The sequence below is a fragment of the Poecilia mexicana genome, unplaced genomic scaffold (assembly GCF_051168715.1).
Source record: "Poecilia mexicana isolate PSO_F unplaced genomic scaffold, ASM5116871v1 scaffold_8, whole genome shotgun sequence".
Lineage (NCBI taxonomy): Eukaryota > Metazoa > Chordata > Actinopteri > Cyprinodontiformes > Poeciliidae > Poecilia > Poecilia mexicana.
This window is the reverse complement of record NW_028263377.1, coordinates 5,605,761-5,633,004: the sequence shown is the minus strand read 5'-3', so window position 1 is coordinate 5,633,004 and position 27,244 is coordinate 5,605,761. Positions and strand designations below refer to the sequence as shown.

The 27,244-nt window shown below is 38.6% G+C and overlaps 2 protein-coding genes across 2 annotated transcripts; one reads left to right on the top strand and one right to left on the bottom strand.

Moving 5' to 3' along the window:
- Positions 1–9,244: 9,244 nt before the first annotated feature.
- On the top strand, positions 9,245–23,630 carry LOC106932766 (tetratricopeptide repeat protein 39A). The gene is made up of 18 exons (XM_015011656.2): positions 9,245–9,621; positions 11,059–11,163; positions 11,629–11,760; positions 12,955–13,013; positions 13,199–13,266; positions 13,435–13,499; positions 14,255–14,354; positions 15,985–16,050; positions 16,140–16,248; positions 16,348–16,415; positions 18,299–18,358; positions 18,547–18,708; positions 18,800–18,891; positions 20,065–20,185; positions 20,268–20,379; positions 20,954–21,068; positions 22,264–22,380; positions 23,091–23,630. The coding sequence occupies exons 1-18, from the start codon at positions 9,587–9,589 to the stop codon at positions 23,194–23,196; spliced, it is 1,692 nt and encodes a 563-aa protein (XP_014867142.1). The 5' UTR covers positions 9,245–9,586; the 3' UTR covers positions 23,197–23,630.
- A 419-nt stretch (positions 23,631–24,049) lies between these two features.
- gadd45gip1 (growth arrest and DNA-damage-inducible, gamma interacting protein 1) lies at positions 24,050–25,875 on the bottom strand. Its single transcript, XM_015011667.2, has 2 exons — positions 25,452–25,875; positions 24,050–24,629 (listed from the first exon to the last, which is right to left on the bottom strand). The coding sequence occupies exons 1-2, from the start codon at positions 25,850–25,852 to the stop codon at positions 24,332–24,334; spliced, it is 699 nt and encodes a 232-aa protein (XP_014867153.1). The 5' UTR covers positions 25,853–25,875; the 3' UTR covers positions 24,050–24,331.
- Between the last annotated feature and the right edge of the window lie 1,369 nt (positions 25,876–27,244).

Below are 27,244 nucleotides of genomic sequence, written 5' to 3'. Positions count from 1 at the left end.
CTCACTACATGGAGGAACACATTTGCGCAGTTCTTCATAACTGTGCTTCACATCTGCAGATGCACAACTTATCTTACTCATCAATTCCTGCACAACCTCAATAGAGGGAGTTCCGTTTATAACCCTTTTAGCTTGCTTTGCAGTCACTTTCCATTTATCGTAAGTATTAGTAAAACGATCCTGCAGTTTTTTTGATTTGTTATCATGCAGCTCTTGAGCCTTTTCAGTAAGCCTTCTAGTCCTCTGGCTTCTTCTTGGCTCTTCTGTTTCAGATGACTGCTGTAGAGCTGCACCATTACTGTCTTTAAGAAAGTCGCCCTTCTTAGTTTCATTGTCAGTCATTTGTTCCATTATGCAACTTTTACTTATTACTTGGCTCAAGATAACTTTTAGCTATAGGTTACAGAACTAATGACTTAACAATAACAACTCAAGTAACTGAAATAGTAGCTACAAACGAATGAATAATAAGAATGAATAGTAGAAAAATATTTTTCACACCACTTCAAACCTTAAGAAAATGCATGAATAAATATCAGCTTAAATTACATAAACGTGAACTGTTTCGAGAACCAACAACGTACAAACTGAGCACTTAATTATTCAACACTTTTAGCATCTAAATGACAGGAATATGTAAAATGACTTCACCTACAAAAATCTTAGATAAAACCTTTAACTTGGACACAGAATTGTGCAGAGCACCAGATTACTCCTTAAAAGTATTTAAAGTTGATCCACTTCCTAACATTTAACTTGTTTTAAATGTATCACTTGTTGGAACATCAATGTAAACTTGAAAGCGCTTGCTGCTTCGGTTTCTGGTGTAGCACAATCTTATCTGTGTGATGCTAGAGTGCGATGAATCTTCTTTGCTGCTCAGTGGCTGGAAGGCACAGCTCCTCGTCTCCTCACCTCATGTCGAGCAGACTGAGTTCTCACTATAACTCCCTCCAGGCAGAAAACGGACACAAGGCGTTCTTGATAGTTACTGGCATTTAATAATTATGCCGTGAGAACTGTACAAAAGACATAAAATACATTTTACAGAAAGAAAGACAAAACTACGGTAAAACATTTACAATAAAATGGCTTGACTTACAAAAAACAGACTCATTACGTCATCCAACACGTGGCTAACAAACTTGACAAATTCTTAAAATAAACATTCTATTTACAAACAAAACTAAAATACAAAAATGCGTACCTCATTGGCCGCTTCAACCTGAAAGGGTTAATACAGAAACTCCTGCAGCCTCTTCTGTCAATCCAGCTACCGGAGCCTCGGTGCCTCACCAAATCTCTCCATCAATTAAGAAAATAATAAAGCATGCTGCCTAGGGCTGTTGTAAACGAATATTTTAGTAATCGAGTAATCTATCGATTATTCTTACGATTAATCGAGTAATCGGATAAAAAAAAATATAAAATGAAATATTGGTAAATCTGGCATAATACCGGTGTTACTATCAGATATCAATATCAGTCCAATTTTTCATATTTGAGCATCCCTACCAGTTGCTTTTTTGTAGTTTAGAAAACTAACCTGTAACAATAATAGCTCACTTTCTAAGTTAACCAGAAGAAAAGTTATAGAAAAATCTGAAATTATATTGAATTTAATAACAAAGAGGCAGGCTCACAAATATGCTTATAAAAAATGTCTACAATCCAGCTTTTAGTTTATGTATTCATCTTCAGTGAGTTTAATAGATTAATTAAACTCACCTTGCCACCTAACCTGTCACGCTTTGGGTTTGAAAATACGGGAAATGCCACCTGGAGTGGGAGGAGAGGGCGAATGAACGAACATGGGGTGGAGGGGAGGAAATAGACCAGCGGACTGACGAACCGTTAGACCGGGGGACGAACACGGGGGGAAGCAATACGGGATATTTACGACACCTTCACTGGTCACACTCAGAAACTCATCTACCAGCCATGTACGATGCGCTCCGCCACCCGTTTCTTCAGACCGGGATATGAAATTTATTGTGCGGTTCGTCGGTAAAGCTACATTTACACGGTAAGCATCAGCTACTCAGCCGCCCGCCCTGTTCAGGCTATCCGCTCACCTCAGCGCTATTCCCGCCGTTCGCTTTCAACCAGCAGCCCCGGAGGAGAAATGCTGCAGTACTCCAGGCATTCCCCCAGTCATTTTAAGGATGTTTATTGGCTCCCCAAAAACGATAAAAAGTCGGGCATTATCATCAATCAATAAAATCCCCACGGGCCAATCTTGAAGATTGGACTTTGTGCCGCTGAGACTTAGCTTTTGTCAACAACTCAGAGGCGGAAGTGAGAGCTCCGCGCAACGCAAATGAAGTCCCGGCCGGAACACGGTGCGCTAACTAATAAAACATAAATTAACGAAGCTTCGAGGCAGGTAAATTTTCCTCGAGGAATTTTAGTAATCGAGGTACTCGAATCATTCGAGGAATCGTTTCAGCCCTAATGCTGCCCTCTACAGAGTGCGGCGTGTAACTAAAAATATGTGCCTAAATGAAACAACAAATTAAACGTTGGTTCCACTCCGGTAACCTTTGCACAACTTATAATAAACTAGGGCTGTTGTAAACGAATATTTTAGTAATCGAGTAATCTATCGATTATTCTTACGATTAATCGAGTAATCGGATAAAAAAAATTACAAAATGAAATATTGGTAAATCTGGCATAATACCGGTGTTACTATCAGATATCAATATCAGTCCAATTTTTCATATTTGAGCATCCCTAACAGTTGCTTTTTTGTAGTTTAGAAAACTAACCTGTAACAATAATAGCTCACTTTCTAAGTTAACCAGAAGAAAAGTTATAGAAAAATCTGAAATTCTATTGAATTTAATAACAAAGAGGCAGGCTCACAAATATACTTATAAAAATGTCTACAATCCAGCTTTTAGTTTAATCTTCAGTGAGTTTAATAGATTAATTAAACTCACCTTGCCACCTAACCTGTCACGCTTTGGGTTTGAAAATACGGGAAATGCCGCCTGGAGTGGGAGGAGAGGGCGAATGAACGAACGTAAGATGGGGTGGAGGGGAGGAAATAGACCAGCGGACTGACGAACCGTTAGACCGGGGGACGAACACGGGGGGAAGCAATACGGGATATTTACGACACCTTCACTGGTCACACTCAGAAACTCATCTACCAGCCATGTACGATGCGCTCCGCCACCCGTTTCTTCAGACCGGGATATAAAATTTATTGTGCGGTTCGTCGGTAAAGCTACATTTACACGGTAAGCATCAGCTACTCAGCCACCCGCCCTGTTCAGTCTATCCGCTCACCTCAGCGCTCTTCCCGCCGTTCGCTTTCAACCAGCAGCCCCGGAGGAGAAATGCTGCCGTACTCCAGGCATTCCCCCAGTCATTTTAAGGATGCTTATTGGTTCCCCAAAAACGATAAAAAGTCGGGCATTATCATCAATCAATAAAATCCCCACGGGCCAATCTTGAAGACTGGACTTTATGCCGCTGAGACTTAGCTTTTGTCAACAACTCAGAGGCGGAAGTGAGAGCTCCGCGCAACGCAAATGAAGTCCCGGCCGGAACACGGTGCGCTAACTAATAAAACATAAATTAACGAAGCTTCGAGGCAGGTAAATTTTCCTCGAGGAATTTTAGTAATCGAGGTACTCGAATCATTCGAGGAATCGTTTCAGCCCTATAATAAACATAAAATATTTTACATCAACTTAAAATCATCAAATTAAACCAAACTGTATAACTGCCGCCGATGGCAGCCACATATATATATATATATATATATATATATATGAAATAGACAACTTTATCATTACTTACTATGTACACCGGAACTAAGGATACACAGCTTCGAGCCAAAACGGAAGTTGTGTGACGTCATATGAAAAGGGTCTATTGTTATAGCTGTTACACCGCAGGAAATGATGGGCCGAGTCACTCCTCGTGCAGCATATTTATTCAGTTTTAAACTGCGAACGGAAAATACAGCGGTTACAGTAGCGCTCCCAACATCCGCTGCAACAAGCTGTCCTCTCAGAAATGGACTCCTACAGCCTGCCAGAGAGTCACCCGCTGTTGCATGTGGTACTACAACAAATACACATGCTCTCTACTGACATCACTGTACATCTACATCCAACATACTTTCATTAACTCAACTGAACTCAGACAATACATAAGTTTAAAACACATTTTGCGGCCCTATTAAGCTGACCCACCGAGCCCACATAAGCGCGAGCCAAGCGTGAGGCGTTAGCCTCGCTACTTTAGCCTGGCGCTAACTCCTGCTTTATATCTAGCTCGGTAATGCAGCTATACTGAAGCGCTATTGTTGTGTCATTCCATACCCATCGGAGGCTGCTGGCGTTATGAGCTATACATTCTAATACTCAGCTTACCTGCGAACAGAAAATACAGCGGTTACAGTAGCGCTCCCAACATCCGCTGCAACAAGCTGTCCTCTCAGCAATGGCGGACTCCTACAGCCTGCCAGAGCGTCACCCGCTGTTGCATGTGGTACTGAGCGCCCTCCGATGGCGAAACCCAACCGTTGTTAAATCTAATAAACATTGATAAATCTAATAAACATTGTTAACTCTAATAAACATTGTTAAATCTAATACATTCTAACGCTAGGCTGTGAGTGATCATCACCAAAAACAAAATGTGGGGGGGCTAGTTTCATGACTCACTTTCATAGTGCCACATAGCCACTAAGCATATTTAAATATGATGAACTATGTATTAAATACATACTTAAAAAATACAATTGTTTATAAATGTTGCTTTGATAGATGTTTGAATATGGTTTACAGTAACAAAAAAGTGTGTTATGATCGATTAAATCCGCTGATACGTCATTGTGCCTGCTAAACACATAACGCTGAGTGGAGTGGAGTACCGCTCCAAGATGGCCGCCCTAAATCTCGTCAGTGACAATAGGCGAGAGCGGTCCATGAGGCGTCTATGCTTATATTATGTCTATGCGAGGCATCGTTTGTTGCTAGTCACGTGGTTTTCAGCAAGCCGACACAAGCATAGCTGACGAGATTTAGGGCGGCCATCTTGGAGCGGTACTCCACTCCACTCAGCGTTATGTGTTTAGCAGGCACAATGACGTATCAGCGGATCTAATCGATCATAACACGTTTTTTTGTTACTGGAAACCATATTCAAACATCTATCAAAGTAACATTTATAAACAATTGTATTTTTTAAGTATGTTTTCAATACATAGTTCAGCATATTTAAATATACTTAGTGGCTATAACAATAGAATAGGAATGGAATATTCTGATATCGATGTATGAAGAGCATATTACAAAGCACACAGCCGTTCATAATTTATTTAATAAATTATTTAGTAATATCAATACATATTTATATAACTGTACAAACACAAATAAATAAATAATGATTAATACTGAATAATATATATTGGATTAATATTTATATGTGTGTATATGTATATATATATATACACACACACATATATATATATATATGTGTGTGTGTTTTTCACCCGACGAGTTCTAGCTTCAGAGTGATTCAGCAGCTGACGAAGCTGAAGTTGGTTTCCATTTCTAACTTCCAATAGCTAAAGGGCGATTACACTTAATTTTTCACTACCTTCCGTATCTTTAATCGACTCTAGTTTAAAAACTACTACACCTAGAGATTTGAAACTTGGACTGGATTATTCTCCGTTTCAAGCTGAATGAATACCATGTTTGGGATTTGTGAAACTTCAATAAAGTTTGATTATCACCATTTTTTGCATCTCTTTCATACTAGAACTGCTCTAATTAAAAAACACCTAGACACATGAAAGTTGTACTAAATTATTCTGCTCTAACAGCAGAATATTTACAACCATGATTGTGATTTGTGAAACCTTTTTCTGATTTGTGAAAACTTAATAAAGTTCGATTATTACCATTTTTGTTGAACTCTTTCATACTAGAACTTCTCTACTTAAAAAACTACAACATCTAGACACTTCAAACTTGGGCTAGATTACTCTCTTCAAGAAGAATCTCTATAACCATGTTTGGGATTTGTGAAACATTTTTCTGATTTGTGAAAACTCAAAAAATGTCAATTTTCACAATTTATTTTGCATCTGGATCACCATAGATCTGCTCTAATTAAAAAACGACAACTCCTAGACACTTCAAACCTGCACTGGATTTTTCTGCTCTAATAGAAGAATATTTGAAACCATCACTGTGATTTGTGAAGCTTTTTCTGATTTGTGAAACTTCAATAAATGTAGATTTTCACCATTTTTTGCATCTGGACCACACTAGAACTGCTCCAGTTCCTAAAATACAACTCATAGACTCTTAAAACTTGGACTAGATTATTGTGCTCTAACAGCAGAATATTTAGAACCATGTTTGTGATTTGTGAAGCTTTTTTCTGATTTGTGTTTCCATGTGGCTCTAAGAGCATCAGGCCAACTCTGTTGGCCCCTTCCCAAAAAGCTTTGGGAACGGCCTAGCCAAAGTACAGTTTCTTTTTACATCCCCTAAACATGGCTATGTAAACTTTTTAGATTATCAAGTGAAGATTCTTTTGTTAACTTATAAAGTTTTAAGTGGGTTAGCCCCCCCCCCCCCTTATCTTCGGGACCTTTTAAGTTTCCGGTCTGTGTCCAGGACTTTACGATCAAATAATCAGTTATTATTGACAGTTCCTCGGACTCGTCTTAAGAGGAAAGCAGATCGAGCTTTTTCTGTTGCTGCTCCTGTTTTATGGAATAACTTACCTTTCCAGATTAGATCTGCCCACAGCCTGGATCATTTTAAATCACTTCTTAAAACTCATTTTTACTCTTTGGCATTTAATTGATGTATTGTTTTATACTCTGTTTTGTCATTTGTGTTGTCGTTCTTGTACAGCACTTTGGTGCAGTTTTATACCTGTTTTAAAGTGCTATATAAATAAATTTGACATTGACATTGAAGCATTTTGAGCTTTGAGATGTAAAAATTAGAGGTACAAGAATATACACTACATTATGTAGTTTGATGTAAACTGATTAAATAAAAGAACGTGTTCGCACTCAAAAGGCAAAATCCCACTTCCCTTGGCAAACTGTGCATTCCCATTACACCTGTCAAGCTTACATTCTGATCTGTGAAATTGTGACCAGGTGTTTCGTTGTTACAGGTATAGGTTTGGATGGACCATAAAAGGACTTCACAACAGCAAAAACACCTTTTTTGGCATCCACACATTGACTCCTGAAATGACGATTTTGTGAAACCAGCTCCACATTTTCCTGGTGTTTTCTATTCAAATGAATCTGAAGATTATTTTTTTCTCAGGCACAGATTGCACATTTCACATGTAATTATGTCTTCTGAGCGGACAGGTAGCTGTATTGCCTGCATGTTAGTAGGTGCTGGCTGGAAAGGAGCCTGTGCTGATGCACAGCTGGACACCATGTTGAAAGTCATTGTGTGGTTAACCAAATGATTCACAAACCTGTCCCTTTCTGTCAGTGGTTGAAAAACAGTACAGCCAATATTTATCGTTCACGCACTATGGAAGAATCTTCTCTCTGTTCCGAATGTTGCAAATAGGTACGTGGATCTGTATAAAGAAAATAAAAAACAAAGTTCGAGTACAAAATACATTTTTCAATTATACATTTTATCTACTTTTCTATTTTTATCTAATGGTGATAAAAATGGTGACTTTGTTCTTGGGGAAATAGTTTTCACATTTCCTCTAAATTATACCTATTGTTTTATTGTGCTAATTTTTATGAGCATGTTGTCTGTAAACTTTGAATGTATTGACACTTTGTACAATTCTGTTATAGTATATTGACAATGTATTCTTGAAAATGTGACTATATTGAATACACAATGCAATTTTTTTCACCTGGAAAGTGTCTTGTAATTGATCCTTCTGTGTTCTGGCAGCTGATATGTTTGCAGTACTGTAGAGTGTATGAAGCATGTAATGTGTAAATAAAATATTCTTTTGATAATTAATGAAATACTGAGTCAATCAGAGAAATGTGCTTTTGTCCTTTAGATATTTAATTAGAATATCAGCATAAAAAAAACCATTGATTCTCAGAGAGGAAGACAGAGAGAGAGAGAAGTAGAGGAAGAAGTGAAGTCTATGACTCCTCTCATTTTCTTTTCGGCATCTCAGGGAGTTTCTCTCGGGCTTCTTAAAATGAAACACCTGTGGCCTTGAACCAGAGTCCTGGTTCAGGGAGTTTCAGAAGGAAAGCAAAAACACTCCTCCAAACTCGTATCAGGCTCCAGTCCTCCCAGTATTTAAGCCAAAGTTTGTTTCTATTCTGTCATCACAAATGTACAAAGTGGAAAGCCACAATAATAAGACATTAAGAAAGTAAAAAGTGTACTTCATTAGCAATTACAGTAAAACAAAAGTCTAGTTGGAGCATACTGTAATCACACTAATATATAAAATATGGAATGCTTATATACTTAGAATACATTCTAAATATATTTTAAATGTAATTTGATCACAGAAATAGCACACTTAATATATACTAATCAAGCATGTCTATAAGACATAAATAGCCGCATATTAATGTATGCAAAGTATAACTTTAGCTGTTCAAAAAAAGCATGTTTCCGTACACTTGGTACGCTTTAAATTGTAATTTTCTACAATTTAATTACTTTTAAAATACACTAAGCACAAAATGAGTGTTTCCAAAATAACACACTTCAATCACTAATCACAGATATTTATTAATATTTTTACTGTTTAATGGGTTTTATCAACGCATTCTAGCACAACTAGCCCACTAAGAATATTCAGATTTTTGATATATGGCCCACAATGAAACTGAGTTTCACGTCCCTGCTCTATTCTATCGCTTCTCAGAAACGTGTATTATTTAATTCCATTTCGTTTTGAAAACTAAAATGAAAAGTATCGACTGAGTCAGTATCAGTGCTTCTCCCAGCCTTGTCGCTCATCGCATAGATGTGACAACATCGCCCTCCAGTGTTTGCAGTTCGAAATTACATTTGAACAGGCGAGCGCCTCATTGTTTATTTAGGCGTCGGAAGTTGCGTCAGCTTTCTTACATTCCATGTATTATTACAACTTCATTTCAACCAATTTAAATATCCCAACAAGAATGAAAGCTGCAAAATTATTTTACTAAAAGAAAGATAATAGAAATGTAAAAATTTATTTTTTACTCACTTGATTCTAATATTAAAGCATAAATTCCATGTTTGTTTTGTTTTTTTTTTGTTTTTTGTTAAAATGTTCTCATTAATTTGAATGAACGCCCGATGCTCCTGTGTGTGTGTGTGCATATATGTGTGTGTGTGTGTGTGTCAATAGAGTCAGCGAGGAGGAGTCAGCGCGCCTCTAATGCGCACGCTCCAACAGTAAGATCCGCACAGATGAGTGCGTGCCTTCACCTCTGAATGCTCTGCCAGAATTTGATCGAGAGGAAACCTGTTTCCATGTCACCCTCAGAGCTCCGCGTCTAGTCGGATCGGCGTAACTCTTCCTGAATGCGGACAGGATCTGCTGCTGGGTTCCTAACAGGTGTTCGCGGCGCGCCGCCCGCAGAGGGAACATGTCCAATGGGAAAGACCCAAATGCTGCGGAAAAGTAAGTTCAGACTTCACTGGAGAAGGAAATAAGAACTTTTTTGGGGAGTGGGGGTGGAAAAAGGTTTGACATTTCCTGCGCTCTTGAGTTCGCTGACAGCTTTCTTGTGTTCAAGCTTTGGGAAAGACCCTCCTTTTTGACGATATACAGAGACAATCATCACTGGCATCTGTGCCAGGAAACAACAGGGAAGCTTTTTCGTCCTTATGATCCTGCATACCGATTCATTAAACTATTAGAAACGAGAGAGAAAGCGGAGTTGCTGTTCCAGGAAATAAGAACTGGTTGTGTGCCTTTAGTTAGTGGAGCAGAAAGTGTTTACAAAAAGGAACAAGTCAGGAAGGAAAGAGAACAAAGTTGGAGAGAATTGATGATAGATGTGTTTTAATACGTGATTGCTTTATTTGTATGCGTCCCTGATGTTTGGTGTTTTGCGGTGCTTTAAAGCACCCCATGCTCGGTTCGGTTATACCTATATTCGATATAACCGATCAAAGGTGGTGCTAAGGGCTCCCAAGCTAAAGTGGCTCAAAAGACTAACATTTCACTCTGAATATAGACGTAAAAGCTAAAGATGATAATTTTTTAACCTATTTTCAATTTTTCTCCAAAGATTTCAGAAACTGAACTATGATAGTAAATCTCTATTGTTTATTACTTTTTTTAGCAACAATTTATTTCATTTTTGGTAGATTGATAACACTTTTGATATGAAATTAAATAAATGATTCAATCCTAATTTAATCCTCACTGTTCATATTACTTCTTTGGTTTGTGCCCCCATGTTAAAAATACTGAAAAAAAAGAAAAAGGAATCATTTTGTAATTAAATCCCAAAACATTTGTAACACAGTTCTGATCTTTTTGAATCTATCCTAACAAAGTGTTTTGACAACTGTTTCCCTGACAACCAAAGCTAAAGGTGTTCTTTCAAGGAAATTACAGACTTCCTCCTTATGAGAAAACAACCGTGCCTTCAGTCAGAGGCTTCTTCAGATTCGCTGTAATACTGACCGCTACAGGAACTCCTTCCTGCACACATCTGTCAGCATCAACACCCACAACCGTTTGAATAAAATGATCAAATATGAACTTCAATTTAATATTCCTCCAGAATCAATAAAGTATTTTTGAATTGAAGTGAATATTGTACGTCTGAAAGGCTAAACTAACAGTATACATTTTTTCAACGATATTAAAGGAAAGAGTTTCTTTGACGATTGTTGTAAAAAAAAAATGAAATTATTGCTTTCGATTTAATTTATCATGCGACGAATTGATTTATTGCTTATTATGACAGCACTGAATAAACCTGCCATCCTGCAGCTTTATTATGAGAGCATATACTGCTACACCACCGCCGCCCTCCTCCCCTCCTCCCCCATCTCACTTCAGTCATATCTCTCTTGTTCATCTTTGCACCCATTTGTGCTGCAGTTCCTCTGAGATGACCCTGAAAGCGTGTCTGGATGAGTGCATGGAGGCCCTGGATCTCTTCCTTAACAACCACTTCAACGAGAGCCTGGAGAGGCTGCGGCCAAGGTAACGCTAATCCCGCTCCCCGCCTACGTTCAGGTCCCCTGTCGGCTGGCTCTCACCGTTAAAGAAAAAAAAAAGCCACATCTAAACTCTGTGGTAGTGTGTTCACAGCATGATGTCAGCAAGTACTCAGCTTCTGTTGCCGACTTCAGACTCTTTCTGTCTTTTTGTGGCGTGAGCCGTGAAACCCAGGGGCCTGGCCGACAGGCTTTAGGTCTCCAGGATATCGAGTGTTTGCTGAAGCTGACGCCCAAGGCCCGACTGACTCAACAAGGCTGCGGAGCGTCAGCCGTGCAATGCAAACACGTTGCACAAGACGGAGCGGATAGAAAGGAACAACGAAGGGAAAGATACCTGGCCTCTTATCTGGCCTCCGCAGGAAAATGCGGCTGAGCCGAGCTGAGTTTGCTCACAGCCAGAGGTGGAGGGTGTTGATCCCGTGGTCCTCTGTTGCTCCCGTTTCTTTAGAGTCCAGGAGAGCATGTACCACGCTCTGATCTACGCCACGGTGCTGGAGATGCAGGCCATGATGACCTTTCAGCACGACGACATCACCAACGCGGGGAACACCATGAAGAGCGCCCAGGAGGTCTGTCAGAGGTCAGCCTGGTTCATCCAAACACAAGCACACCGTTACAATGCCTCTTTTATTTCTCTGTTTTGCTCAACGCTGTAGCATTGAGGTGCAATTACATTTATTGCTTTGCTGTGACCGTGCATGCAAATACAAGTTTGCATGCACTGAGCCACAATTGCCCTGTTGAAATAAGTATAGATTGTTGGTTAATCGGTCTATTAGAAAAAGTAAGAAGCCACTAGCAAAAAAATAAATAAAAAAATACAGAGGAGCAGAGGTAAATGTTGGATAGTCATAGAAATTTAGATCGAAACTTCATCAGTAATTTGTCCAGGGAGGAGAAAGAAATGTCTCACAGCTCTGAACCTGAACCTGCTTTCAAGCTGTCTTTGTCAGTTTTGATCATCTTCAGACCAGCATTCTTACCTTGAGGCACAACGGCTCCTGCACTTCCATTTCTTTACAGCTGTAGTATGTAACTTTTATATAAAAAATCTATTTTTTTACAGTGAGACGGATAATCCAGAAAAAACTCCTATGTCTTCTGCCAGTGCTAACAGACAGCCAATCAGAGCCAGGAGGAGAGGCTTATCGCTGTCCACCACCCTCCATGTGGCGTTGTTTATCCCTCCTCCTTTCTCTCTGCTACGCTGCAGCTAGCATAGCATGTTGTGAATGCTCAGGCTAATTAGCATAGCCACTGATGGCAACAGCTAAACAGTTTTCCTGTTTCTCTGCTATTAGCATATTGAGCAGCACGTACACAAAGTTGATTGACAGCACTAAGTCCCTCCTCTCGGCTCTGATTGGCTGTTTTTGTCCAGCAGCTTCTTCAGATGGCAATAGCAGCTGAGGGAGAAGGAGGAGAAGATTGAACTTTTCACAAATTATCTCACAACTTTAACAAATATGTAAAAAATACATTTTATGCAAGTTATACTGTACCTTTAAATGAAGCATGTGTAGAGATTGTTTTAAACTGGTTATAATTTAAGCCAATTTAAATTGCAAGTTTAAATTGGTTTAAATTTATAGCCTGTTGTCAAACAAATGATGCCATTTTAGATAGGACAAAAAAATGTTGCTGATCCCAACCTGACCCTGATTGTAATGATTGAGGGAGAATATACAAGCTCACATTTGCTTTGAATCCTTCATGATGTAACATTTCTGTACGTTGAATGTTTGCTTTTTTTTCATTTTTTACAACGTTGCAGGTTTCGACGGAAATCCCAGGGTTTGGCAAACAAGTCAGTCGGAGAGTCTCTTTCTGAAGGTAAAAGATGCAGCTGTTACACATCACTGATGGAGATTTGTTCATCATGTTACATTCTACGTACGACGTGGTTCGAATATTTCAAGTTGTTAAAGGAGAAAATGACGGTTTTGTTGATGGAGGATGGTGTTAGAGCAGTTATTTCACATTTTGCTGGATGTGTGTGTTGGTGTGTGTTTCTGCAGTGCAGCTCCATGCGGAGGTGTGCTATGCAGAGTGCCAACTCCAAAGAGCTGCTCTCACTTTCCTCCAGGTAAACTAAAGTTGCCTCAATTATTAAAACAGACAATAAATACAAACACGGCGACATGACAGCTAAAGTTAAAGCTAGCCGCTTCAGAAACCAAACTTAATCCTTTTACTTTCGTGTAAACGTGAGCACTTGGGTTTTATAAAATTTCTCCGTTTTGTGTTCCTTCAGGATGAGAGCATGGTGAGTTTTATCAAAGGTGGGATCAAAGTAAGAAACAGTTACATGATTTACAAGTAAGTACTTATTCAAAAAAGGGAATGTTTTACTCTATATGCTTTCTAAAGTTAATTTCTGTAGTTGTTGACAAACAACAGCCATATACTTTATTGAAGACAGACGTACTAAGTATCTATTTGACCAGCATGGCTGCTGTATTGCATTGTATGAGAACACTTTGAACCTTTTTCAGATTTGATCATTTTACAAGCAAAAACAGCCATAGATCAACACAAAGAGTGTAATTATAAATTGTACATAAATGTATATATTGTCTCTTTACAAATAAAAATCATTGCCCTAAATCTCACTGAGTCTGTTTGAGGATTTAGATGTACACTATTAAGATATTTAGCAAACAATATAATTTCACTTCTATCTCACAACCAAACATTAATTTGTGTTGTTTCATCACATAGAGCACGAGATAATAAAAGCTGAATGCTTTTCCACTGTTGGCTCATTTTGCGTTGAGATGTGTTTATGTGACGAATGAAGGTGAGAGGTCAGCTTTTGACCACTGCAAGCTCCTCTTCCTCTGACTGAAGATTCAGAAAAAGAAGAACTGATCTCTTTATTTTCTAAAAAAAAAAAAAAAAAAATTTAACTACAATTCACTTCAGCTTGTTTCTGGGTCTTAGGTGTTTTTATGTGTCATTTTTTTATGCTGATTTTAATATGAAGATTTGTTTTGTAACATACATAGATGTGTGATTATTTCATTCAGATGTTTGTTGCTAAGTAGTTCCTTCACTTTTCTTTCATGACCCAGAGATCTGCACAACTTCATCAAATCTTACAGCTGTGTCAAAGGACCGAGCCACATTCACCTGGAGGGAGGCATTTCCTTCGGAGTGGGAGCGTTTAACTTGGTATGTTACAAAGTATGCACAGATAACTAAAAAATAAGAATATTGTTTTTCTTTTTCTGTTAGAACCCTCCACCATTTAAAAACAAATCTGGTCTTTAGTTGTTCTTTAAATGAAGTGCAACCTCAGATGAGAAAACAGAATGTGACATTTTCCTCTTAGGCAGCTAAGATCACCACATTTATCTGCTAGCTGATGCTAGCTCACCACATTCACTTGATTAACTAATCATTAGTTAATGATTAGTTAATTAATGATGCTCTAATCATGAAGTAATGACTAGTTAACGATGAGCCAATCATTAAGTAATGATTAGTTAACGATTTTCCACTTGTTAACTAATGATTAGTTAATCATTAACTACTCATGATTAGTTAATGATTAACTAATCAAGTTGATTATCATTAACTTGTCATTAACTAATGATTAGATGATCATGAAGTAATTATCAACACTTTGGTGTTTTGACTGTTTGTTTGTTTACATCATTCATTTGCGTATTAACATGCTGAGGCAGAAAGACTTCCTCAATGGTCTTAGCGAAGACAATCTTGCTGCCCATCAATCTGTGAAGAGTCATAAATCCATTTCCTTGTTCGTAAGCGTATTCAGATGAAACTCTGTTTTTAAACAAACAACGATTAACTTCTCTCAAACAAGCCACATTGTTTGACTAAGGAGCGATCTTCTTTGGACAGAGTAGACAAAATCAAGATGTTTGGCCATAATTCACAAATACACGTGCAAATCTGTTTGACATTTTTAACTGCAACAATAAAGCATGAGCACATGACTCCAGGCTTGAAATATCTTCACTGACTTCCTGAATGTCCTCATGTTGATATCCTGATGAACTTTTATGACAGACAAATGAATTATTTCTGAAACTGGAAAGCTTAAATACCCGTGCTTTTTGCTGTCACTTTAAATCAATAGCAAGCAGCACTATAAAAAATTTTTGACTTTTACTTAAAAACCTACTTGCCCATCTATCCATTACACTTGGCAAAATATAAATAAATGAAAACATTGCTGTAAAAAATAATGAAGTAATTCCTTATCAACTGTGTACGAGATTGTTAAACCCATGGAAATGAAAACTTTATTTTCAAGTTCGATTCTGGAAGTTTCAAATCTAACCCTCCATAAATATTTTTGATGAAATAGAGCTTCAAGGTAACACTTATGTGCTTACATGTTATTTTATCAGTCAAATCAAATCAGGGTTTTTTTAGGTGGGGGGAGGGGATGTATTCTGCCAAATTGCATCAAAGTGAAAACATATTAAAGATTAATAAATTGGAAGTACTCTTCAAATGCAAAGAAAGATATAATATTTGAACAGTTTGTTAATATGTAGTTTTATCAATATATTCTCTTACTGGCCCTTTAAAGACTTTCATGATCAAAATTAAAGTAAGTTTGACACTCCTGTTCTAAAATTTAAAATGCTGAAAATAATTAATGGTCTATTAATTTTTACAAGGATTTTATGTATCCTATATATATATATATATATATATATATATATATATATATATATATATATATATATATATATATATATATATTAATGTCAATACATTTAGTCAAATCGTGCTCTTAGGCTAATCAGATTTCCTTTTCTTTCAGACGCTGTCTCTATTTCCTCCTCGTATTCTTAAAATGTTGGAGTTTGCGGGTTTCTCCGGTGACAAGGTTTGACGTTTATCATTTCTGCCATGGTTCTATTGACTCAGCAGAATCTCACAGCCTGGTAGACGTTTTCCTCATTTGTTCTGTTGTAGGAATACGGCCTGTCTCTGCTCTGTGACGGAGCCACAGGAATGAACCTGCGCTCCATGCTCTGCGCCCTGCTGCTGCTCTGCTACCACACCTTCCTCACATTTGTCCTCGGTAGTTTTTGCTGCTGGATTTGTGTGATGATTTCATTAAACATTGATGTTAATGTTAACGTTTCTGTTTGGCTTCATTTTCCTGTTTTTATCTGCTCAGGAACGGGGGAGGGAGAGGTTTCTGAGGCTGAGCGACTGCTGAAACCTTTCCGGCTCCGATACCCACGGGTAAGACTCGATGCTAAAGGATTAGCTTTTTTAAAGATCCCCAAAAACGCCTTGGCAAATTGAGTTAAAAGACAGTGATCGGTTTACCTTGAAACGTTGGACCTAAAAATTTTAAATGTTATCCCTGTTCTAACTGTGTTCCAATTGGAAGCTGGAAATCCAGCTATGCTAGGTGACCAGGCTAACACTAAACTCCTGGATTGGCTCCCGCCTCAAGCTCTTTGAAAATGTGTGAACTATGCTTAAAAGTTGAAAATTAGCTCATTTAATTAACTCTACCACCTCTGATATCAAAAGCATTCAAATTTCTAATCAGGATTATACCTGACCTTTCTAATGCGCAGCGGAATAGACTTGTAGCCTGATGCTAATGCTAGCATGCTGAACTGTTCTCACCTCAACTCCTCTAAACATAAATTTTGTCACTATGACCTAGCAGCTCACCTCTGTCTCATGCGACCATGTTTATTTTCTCCAGAAGAAACTCGGCTTGTTCATGTGAGGCGATGCAAATTCCTGTTGGAGTAGAAGGTGCTTCTTTCTCGGTCGGCACTTTTTCATTCCATGCTGAGTGTTAGACTCACTTCACTGCTGACTGCACTGCAAGTTTTTCCAGCATCTTCCATTTTTTGAGCAGCTTATACCTTGATGGTTCCTGAACTTCCAAACCAATCTTCTTTAATTTAAGAGTTTGGGAGAGATGGTTCAGCTTAAACTCAACTGAGTGATTCGGTGATTCCGAACATCCTCAACCATTTTAAACTTTTGGGTCAGAGGGACCCAAAAGTGTTTGCTTTCCAGGGAGGAAACCAAACACTTTAGATGAACTTCTGTCAAGAAAAGACGTCCAACATCCTGCCAGAGTTCTGCCTGCACCTTGCTCAAGAAACTGGAAGCACGTGGTTGAGGTGCAACTTGAAGTCACTGGGTGACATCTTCACATTTGTGCAACCATAAATGAATATGACATCCACGCCAACAATGACTTTGAGTAAACTTCGGAGCGGAGCTATAAATTTCTTTTCACCACACCTCTGACTCTCTGGGGTTATTACAGTTGACTAAATGAACAAAACATTGAAAACTGACATTGAGAAAACATTGTTGTTGACTTAAATAAATAAAAATGGTAATTATAATGGAAAACCTCACTGAACTATATCATCCATTTATAAAACTAAGTACTGAAATTCAAGAAATAGTACACTTCATTTTTGTGTTTATGAATCCATTTTTTTCCCCACGCAAGCGTCTTATGTCAGATGTTGACAAATGACGGCTCTCCATATTCTTACGCTAGTCTGTAAAACGGCGAAAGTTGGGATAAAACACCAGTCAGATGGTTGTTCGACAAGAATTGAATCCATTTTTGATAATCTTGTCTTCTGTTGAGCATTCATTATCCAATCGATATAAACATATCACAATACAACTTTTGAATTCTCCACCTGAAACGTACCCTCCAAACTAAACTGAAGCTAAGCAACGTTTAGCTAATAACAAACTAAAAACTCATTGAAGCTAACTGAATTAGACAAACAACAAGTCACAATGAAATAAAACTCAACTATAATGAAAAATCCAAAACCATTACAGATCTCTCTGTCTCTCTCTGTCTCTCTCTCTTTCTCTCTCTCTCTCTGTCTATCTTGTAAATTCACAAGTTGTGTTTCCCACTCCACCTTGTCTCCATCTGCCAGCCCAACCCACAGAGCAAACTGAACTGTGACGCAGTTAGTGCTGTGGCTGAGTGAAAACGTCTTGATCAAACACAGTGAAGAAAGATTGTTACATCCTTCAGGACTGATGTGAATCCAACAGTCAAACAAACCAGTAGCTACAGTTGCATCATGTGTCATTTTCCCCTCCTTCTCTTCACTCAGGGTGCAATATTCCTCTTTTTCGCCGGCAGAACGGAGGAGATTAAAGGAAACATCGATGAGGTTTGTTTCTAATTGCCCATTTTGTCAGCTGATCACACGATGTGTGAATGCAGCCCTTTCTCATGGGTTCGAACGGTAACTATGGTGATATTGCTGCCCTCCCCTATTTACCGAGGCTCAGTGTTAATGTTTAATAAGTACAGTTAGCTGCTGCTTCCTCATTGCTCTCCGTCTCGCCGTGCTGCCAGGCGGTGGCGCTGTTCGAAGAAGGCTGTAAGGCCCAGCAGACGTGGAAGCAGTTCCACCACATGTGCTACTGGGAGCTGATGTGGTGCTTCACCTTCAAGCGCGCCTGGAAGATGGCCTACTTCTACGCAGACCTGCTGAGCCAGGAGAGCCGCTGGTCCAAGGTGTCCGACTCTGGACAGGAGAAGTTTCAAATGTTTGTTGTGAAATAGATTATTATATTTTAATGTTGTTTTTCCCGTCCTGCTCTTCCAGGCCATGTATGTGTACATGAAAGCTGCTTACCTCAGCATGCTGCCGGAGGAAGAGGCGCGGCCTTTTGGAGAGAACGAGGTGGAGCTGTTCAGGTCAGTGTTGTGTTTTTTTCTTTTGTTGGAATGACTGAACAGCGAGCGTTCAGTCAGAGAGTTCTGAGATGAAGGACATGCACTGAAATGGGAGAATTTTATTTTTTAAATAATTTTTTAAAAAAAAAGTGTGGTTTGCATTTGTTTTCTGCGGAACCCCAGAGGAGACATGAGGAAAAATTTGTCTTTTTTGTTACCTCAAAATCTTTCGCATTCCCTCGCAATACAGTATTTGCATAGTCACAAATGTCAATTTAAAATTTTGAATATATACACATTTAAAGATCCTCAGTGAAAATGTGTTTATTATTATTATTATTATTATTATTATTATTATTATTATTACCTCTTTGGTGGAAAAAACTGATGGAAAATCATTTTATTCACTGCATGTTTATGTCTGTGTAAGTTTGAGATGGAACAGCACATCAAAACCACCCTTTAACAACCAAAACTGTCAGACGATTTTATTACCCCATGATAATAACTCAGGAATAGTCTAAATAGATTGGATGAGTTGTTTCTTTCTATAAAACTTTAGATATTACACAACGAGATATTAACATACATGCAACTTACGAAAGCCTGATATTATAGCAGAAAGAATAATGGTCACCGTAAGAAACTTTCAATATTCAATTATGCTGCATGAACGGATCAGAACCTATTGTGACTAAATGCAAAAGTTTTGAAAGGTAACAAAAAAGAAAAAAAAAATGCTCCATGTCCCTTAGGGGACTCCGTAGTTTTCAGCCCTCGAGTCATTTTGACCATTTTTCTCTGTAAATACTGCTGCAGTTTTAAAGTCATAATTATGACATTGGCATAATCAAAGCTATGATCATGAGAACCTGGAGAATGTCTCCTTAGATAAATAGCGTGACTTTGTATCTCAAAATGATGATCTCGAATCTTATAATTATGACCTTGAAAATCAAAATTATGATTTTTCTATCTCGTGATTAGTTTAAATCTCAAAATTATGACTTTGAATCTCGTAATCATGACTTTGCATGTCATAATTATGACTTTGAAAGTCAAAATTACGACTTCCTGTTGAGCTATCGTTTTTCTTTCATGGCAGAAAATGTCTACTATAATTTATTTTTTTTCCCCAACCTAAAGTAAAATTTCGATTCTAAATCTGTTTCAACCTCCTTCCCTTTTCTTCAGACAAGTACCAACCCTCAAGCAGAAGATAGCAGGAAAGTCTCCTCCGACGGAAAAGTTTGCAATCCGTAAAGCCCGACGCTACAAGTCTTCCAACCCGGTCAGGCTGCCGGTGCCGGTTCTGGTGAGTCAGACAGCATGAAAAGGATCAGAGAAACCCACACGGAGAGTTCTGTTTGGCTCACATCACGCCTGCGTGATCACAGGAGATGATGTACATGTGGAACGGCTTCAGCATGATCAGCAAGCGGCCAGAGCTGACCGAAGGGATGATGCAGACTCTGGTGGAGGCAGAGCGCACTCTGCTGGAATCTCCCGGTATTGCAGCTTGTCACACATCACTGGATTTTTTGTTATAGAGTGTCTGGGGAGAAACTAGTTACATTTACTCAATTACATTTACTTTGATAACTTTTGGGGGGGAAAAAAGTACTTTTAGGAGTATTTTTGCTATCCTCTACTTTTTTACTTTTACTTGAGTTACTTTTTTTATGAAGTATTTTTACTCTTACTTGAGTAAAATTTCTAGATTTTAACCAAAAAAAAAATCACCAGATGCAGACACACACCTATTAAAGGAACTGATTTGGAACAAAATATCTTGCCTATTTTTTTTATTTATTTATTTATTTTACGTTTTAAGAAATATTATAATTTTTGTCCTTAGAAAACCAAAATTTCCACTTAGCTTTATATTTTGTTGTGTCTGATGATGTAATTTTTAAATACCAAATGACTAATAAGTTGATAAGCTACTTGAGACTTTTTACCAAATACTTTTTCTAATTTCTTGTATGGCTACTTTTTACTCTTACTTGAGTAAACGTGTTAAAAGTAGTTCTGCTCTTACTTGAGTACCGTTTTTGGTTATATGTTCTCATTTATTTTGCAGAGCACGAATACCTGATGGATGACCGCTGCTTGATCCACATGCTGAAGGGTTTGTGCTTTAAGAACCAGGCGATCCTGCAGGCTGCTGAGGAATGCTTCAACAAGGTCTGCTCCAGGTGGGCTCAGTTCGGATTCTCACCGTCAGAACGAAATCTTTACAGATTATTTGATAAGAGAACTCCGAAGAAATGAAAGCAGCTTTTCCCTGCTTGAATTTTCTCACACTGTAAATATTTGCCTGGCAAATATTAGCCTGACGTCAACGTCCGACGTGGATGCTCGTGATGCTTTTAAAAGCAGCAGTGCCTTGCAAAAGCATTTCTATGTCGTGTAAGTTACTAACTTGAATTCATCTTACTGGGATTTTATGTTGATCAACTCAAAGTAGCTCATGATTGTTTTTTTTCCTCCAAGAAATAAAAATCTGTAAAGTGTGTCTATCAGGTTTATGTCTGGCGTTTGCCTTCCTACGCAATTCTGCTCTATTCTAATCTCACTTCTCTGCTCCGTCTGGAATTTCTCCCGTTGATGTAGATCCTCTGGTATAATTTCAACCGGGCCAATCAGCGAACAGAAGAAGTTGTGAACACTGATGTTGATTTTCACTGTTTTAGAATCGTGTCCTGCCTGTAGTATTAGCGACGGCAGCAGACTGAAGTGAAACCGTTCAGCTCGTGTCGGCCACACTTCCAAACACTGAATTAGCATAAACAGCCGTCTCCTTCAGCTCTGCGCTTCTCTCTTCGCAGTAAAGGACTGTTGTTTACAGCGCAGGCGATTTCTGGTTAGCTTCTTTTTAGCAATGAACTGGCCGTTGCATACGTCACAAACAAACATTAGCGACTTGGTAAAATTTAAATTTCAACAGTCAATGCCTCCAGGAAGAAATCGTTTCTCAATAGCCGAGGGTTCGGATCCTCTGTACGAAGCAAACCTTAGAAAAAGAGGCTTTTTTTCTTCTAAAAACCAGACTAGACTGACTGGAAAGGGTCCCGGGACATCAAATGTTGAGTCTGGTCCCAGAATCTCAGGCAGGACTTTGACAGCTCCTGTCGTATGTTTAGGGTCATTGTCCTGCTGGAAGGCGACTCTTTGTCTTCCTATCAACTCTGACCAACTTCCTGAGCCCATAAAGTAAACAATCTACATTAAATTTACCAGTTGTAACGTCATGAACGCAACAAAGTTCAGCGTATCTGAATGCATAAAAACTCTGCTCCCAACATAACATAACCAATGATGTCTTTAATCCCTGTGGTCTCGAGTCTCTTGTTTACCACAGATTGTCTGTACTGCTCTTTGTGTTTTTAGTGAAAAGAAGATTAAGTTTGACCACTACCTGGTGCCCAACGCTCTGGTGGAGCTCAGTCTGCTTTACATCGACCAAGGCAGGAGAGACGCGGCTATCAAGATACTCCATAAAGCCAAGTAAGTCAGACATCCATAGCCTAAAATATAACATGATTTCATGGTATTACTGCAAATATTGGACATAAGAACATACAACAGGACGTCATTCGTTTTATTTTAAACAGAAAAGCAACACTTGTCCTCCTGCTGTCGAATTATCGTAACATATAGAATATTTTTGTTGCAATAATCTATATTTGTTGACTATCGATGTTCTTGTATTTAGAAAACTTTCCTTTAATTAAAATTATTGGTGTCCAAATACCATATAGGGCCCGATACCAGTGTCAAATACTCGTACTCATAAAACAAGTCGATACTCCAAACCGATCTGCTCAGACGATAAACACATTTCCTACCAGGTGGTGATGGAAATACACCAACGAGCTATTTGCTGATCTTCCAAAAAAAAAATGGCTGTCAGAATTTTCCGTTACCATTTAAAAAAAAAAAATCAAACACGGAAAATATTCGGTTAAACTTTTACTGTGACTGACTGAGGAGCGCAGCAGGGTGAAGCGGCAAGCGCAGCGCGCTGTGCTTGTTACAATCTAAAGAACATCTCCATCTTATTTCCTTCAACAGAATAAGCTACCTACTCCTCTATTTAAAATGACATTAATTATCTGTGAGTAACACTAACTTGTGCCCATCAGGACTTACTTGTCAGAAGCAAGGATTTCTTTTTAGAAACACAAACTAGCTCGACCTGCTCTTGTGTCCCTCAGGCACAACTACAAGGACTACTCCATGGAGTCCAGGACTCTGTTCAGGATCCACGCTGCTCTGGCCAAACTCAAGGCAGACCCTGAGGAGGAAGACAGCCAGATGTGACGGAAATGACCAGACTGCTCGTCACGGACCGTTCTAACCCGTAGTTTATTTACAGCAAACTTGACTTTTAAATACAACAGACAGTCGGGTTCCACTCACAAAGGTGTTTTTTGTGCCGTCACTGTGATTTAAAGAGGAGCGCTGCTCAGACAGACAGCAGCAGAGCTGGGATTTTCACTACCTGCCACAGGCGAACACACACCTGAGTGTACATATGCAAGTTATTTTATTTAACGGAGGAGGTTTTACGGTTTATAATGACACTGAATCTTCACTAATTGAACTTATTTTAGAAGAGTCAAGCACATTGTAAGATTTATTCAAACGTTTGGTTGTGCTGTGTTCTTCTTGAAGAGAAGGGAAGAATCAGTGGGGAACATCCGCTTCTGTAAACTGTACCAGGTACCATTAAAGTGACGATGTGTCATTTTTAATAGTGTGATGCATTGTGGGAAACTGTTGGTCACTCATACACCTTAATAAAATACAGTGCAAACATGTGGAAGAAGGTTTCCTCTGATCAGATGAGAACAAAGTCAAACATTTTGACCACTGGTCGTTCGTAGAGACGTTTCCTACAGAGCAGCTCTAATTGATGGTTCTATCAAATATTGACTCAAGAGGATGAAAACAAATCCAACCCATATATTTTAGATGTTTTTAAAGACAAAAATAATTCTCCTACTTCACAAGGACACAAAAATCTGAAGGTTGTCAGAAAATGTGATAAAGCTATAAGTTAGAATACTGTCCTAAAACCATCAGTAAGTTTTAGATTTATTAGAATATTTGACATGCTGCGAGTTAGCTTGTTGTTGTTATCTCCTTTCTTTAAAGTTCAAATAAAGTGGTGTTTTGGAAAAAGTATATTTTATTCTAAAGTCTGTACACATGAGAAGATGGTGAAAATACATAGAAACAGAAAAAGTTATTTTCCATCGCTAAAGAAGGACTGCACTGGCTTATAAAGTCCAATTTCCAGCGCAATAAATACAAACGTGGCAACATGTCGCCAGTTTATTATATACATTTGTAAAAACACAATTCCTGCCATAATGGATTAAACCAGAATTGAGTTTTTTGTTGTTGTTTCTACCTTAAAAACTGACAGCATGTGTTGCTGAAAACTCCAGTTCTAGGGCTGGGCAGCAGGGGGCGCTGCAGCAGGGGGCGCTGCAGCCTGCGCCTCCTTCTGTCTGCGCTTCAGCAGTTTCCGTTTCTTCTTCTCTTCCTTCTCTATCTCGGCGACCATCTCCAGGAACTTGGGGCTGCGGGGGTCCACTTTGTACCCGAAGCGCTCCTGCGCCTCGGCCAGCAGCTTGGCTTTCCGCTCCTTCTCCTCCTTCAGTTTCTGCTTGGCCTCGCGCTTTTCCCTCCGCCAGTCTTCCACCATCTTGGGCATCTTGGCCATGTTCGCCGCTATGAGCTTCTCCCTGTGGCGAAGAGATGAAAGAAATCAGCCTGTGCCGCCCAATAAACACAGCTGGAGCTAACATCAGAGCTAGAGCGGACTTTTTTTATTTTCCGTTAAATCTTCAATCACATAACATTGACAAAACATATTACATTTAAATTATATTTGACTTTTCATTTTTGTCACATTACAACAAACGTCAATGGAAGGAATGGTTTAATTTTTATAATTACAAATATCTGAAAACTGTGGTGCATATTGGTCAACACCATGATGCTGCCACCACCGTGCTTCCCCAGTGGGTAGGTTTGGAGCAGAACCTTACAGTTTCCATTTCCAGTTTCAAACGATAAATTAAGAAAAAATGCACTGAGAGACACCATAGATAAATGTGTCAAATATCTCAAAAGAGATTAAAATGCTTACCATGAACAATGCTGATTGGTTTTTCCAACTCCACAGGGTCTGATTACTAATCCAGGACACAGATTAATGCAATTTTTCTGCTGTTTTATTTGATTTAATTATTGTATTTACTTATTAACTGATATTTCAAATTTTACACAAAGTGTCCTGAAATAAAAGTAAAAGTTCGGGTTTTATGAATGACAAAAAAATGCTAAGTACAGACAAATTATACTTAATTACAGTAATGCGAGTAAATGTAAGTTGTTACTTTCCACTCCATATTCAAGCTTATGATTGTAACATGAAGGGTGGAAAGATTTATGTACTTTGCGTACGAATATGAAACTTCATAATGTGAAACTTCATAATGTGAAGTTTCTATAAAGATACAGGAGAGAAACTGACCAATCAGAGCAGTTGTATTGTGACTTACTTCGCGAGCCGCTTCTCGGTTTCCTCCTTCTCTCTAGCCTCTATCTTCTTCAGCATGACTTCCAAAGGTGGGTGCCACTCTTTTTCCTCCGCTATAATCTTCTCCAGCTCCTCGGAAGACGGCCACAGAGACGCGGGGGGGACGCCCGAGGCTGAGCCGTAACGGCCGAACAGCTTCCTGTCATACCGAGACGTCTTTTGCCACTCCGGGGTTTTGTCGCTGTCCTTATCGGGGATGTAGGGATCCCGGAGGTTCAGCCACAGCCGTTTGGGGTTGTAGCTTGCAGTCTGCAACACAAACCCACAGCGACAGTTCACAGGTAGGATGGATTTGGACAGGGAAGCTCCCTTTAAAGTCCCACATAACGCTGCCGTCCTCTGAACCAGCATGGACGCCGCCATCTTTTCTTCTGTTTGCTTCTTCTGGTTCCGAAACGCTTGACATTTAGTTTTTTTGTATGTGTTTTGCCGCCGCCTAGTGGACTGGAGCAAGATGGCGCAAACTGCTTGGAATAATATTACAAGAAAAAAACGAATGACGTTTCTTTTAGGCCGATAGAAGATGAAAAACCTAGTTTCTGGGTTGCTTTACATAAATAAATAAAACATAACTCATAAAACATAGTGTTATGATGCATTTTCTTTTATTGTAAATGCATAATAACTGTAAAATAACTATTATTATTATTATTATTATTATTATTATTATTATTATTATGCATTTAATAAGATAGATAGATAGATAGATAGATAGATAGATAGATAGATAGATAGATAGATAGATAGATAGATAGATAGATAGATAGATAGATAGATAGATAGATAGATAGATAAGCAATTCTTTGGTAAAAACGATGAACGCTGAACACAGCTAGCTTGCACTAACATCTTCTGGGGTAAACCTAAGTAAACAAACCAGTTTTGTAATGTCAACTAAAGTCTTAATGATGCTCAGAGTACTTGAACATTAGTTTACCAGTTCAAGTTCTTGCCTGTAAAGATTAGTTATGGCTTCTTCTACAGTCTCTTCTCTTATCAAACAAACCAAGTCACAGGTTTTGATGTTTTGTCAAAATTACTCAGCAACTGTTTCAACCACATAAACTCCAAGAGCACACCAACAATGGATCCAGGGGGCCATGGAAGAACCCAGAACAATATCTGAAGCTCCACAGGCCTCACTGGCCTCAGCTGAGGTCAGAACAGTTTATGAGTCAACAATGAGAAAATGATTGGTTAAAAACTGCTTACAAGGGAGAGTAAGGGCAAAACCAATGCTGACCGAAAAGAACATATATTTGCCCCCCCAAAAAAACGTACGAATGAGCTCCAAAACTTTTAGGAAAGATATTAACTTTGAGTATCAATAAATGTGAAAATATGATAACATCCTGTGTGCAGTTTAACGAGACAAATCACTTCTTGATATGACTTTTTCTAAATAAGTGAATTGTGTATGTTTTTCAAGAGCAGTATTTCTGTTTGTGGAGCAGTGATTGCTGTGCCACGCAGCCAGCCATACAGTTATCTAAAAAAAAAAAGACGTGAATAGTTTATCGTTATCACAATAGAGCCACAAAAATATTGTGAGAAAGCCTTATTATCACGATATTTATCGAAAGCAATAGATTTTCTTCTTGTTTGATATGAAACATTTCAATGTCACACAAAAAAAGCAAAAACCGAAGTAATGTGTAAAGAGGGCAAAATGTTTTTCACAATCATTTTTCTTGTTGCTTTGCTTTGTTGCACTGAGCAAACCCGCTCTCATAGAAGTAGATTTTTTTTTTTAAA

Excerpts from the sequence above, each read along its gene's own strand:
- LOC106932766 (XM_015011656.2), top strand. The coding sequence starts at position 9,587 with ATGTCCAATGGGAAAGACCCAAATGCTGCGGAAAA. Across the intron at positions 9,622-11,058 it reads GACCCAAATGCTGCGGAAAA|TTCCTCTGAGATGACCCTGA; the intron begins GTAAGTTCAGAC and ends TTTGTGCTGCAG. Across the intron at positions 18,892-20,064 it reads AACGAGGTGGAGCTGTTCAG|ACAAGTACCAACCCTCAAGC; the intron begins GTCAGTGTTGTG and ends CCTTTTCTTCAG.
- gadd45gip1 (XM_015011667.2), bottom strand. The coding sequence starts at position 25,852 with ATGGCGGCGTCCATGCTGGTTCAGAGGACGGCAGCGTTATGTGGGACT. Across the intron at positions 24,630-25,451 it reads ACCGAGAAGCGGCTCGCGAA|GGAGAAGCTCATAGCGGCGA; the intron begins GTAAGTCACAAT and ends TCTTCGCCACAG.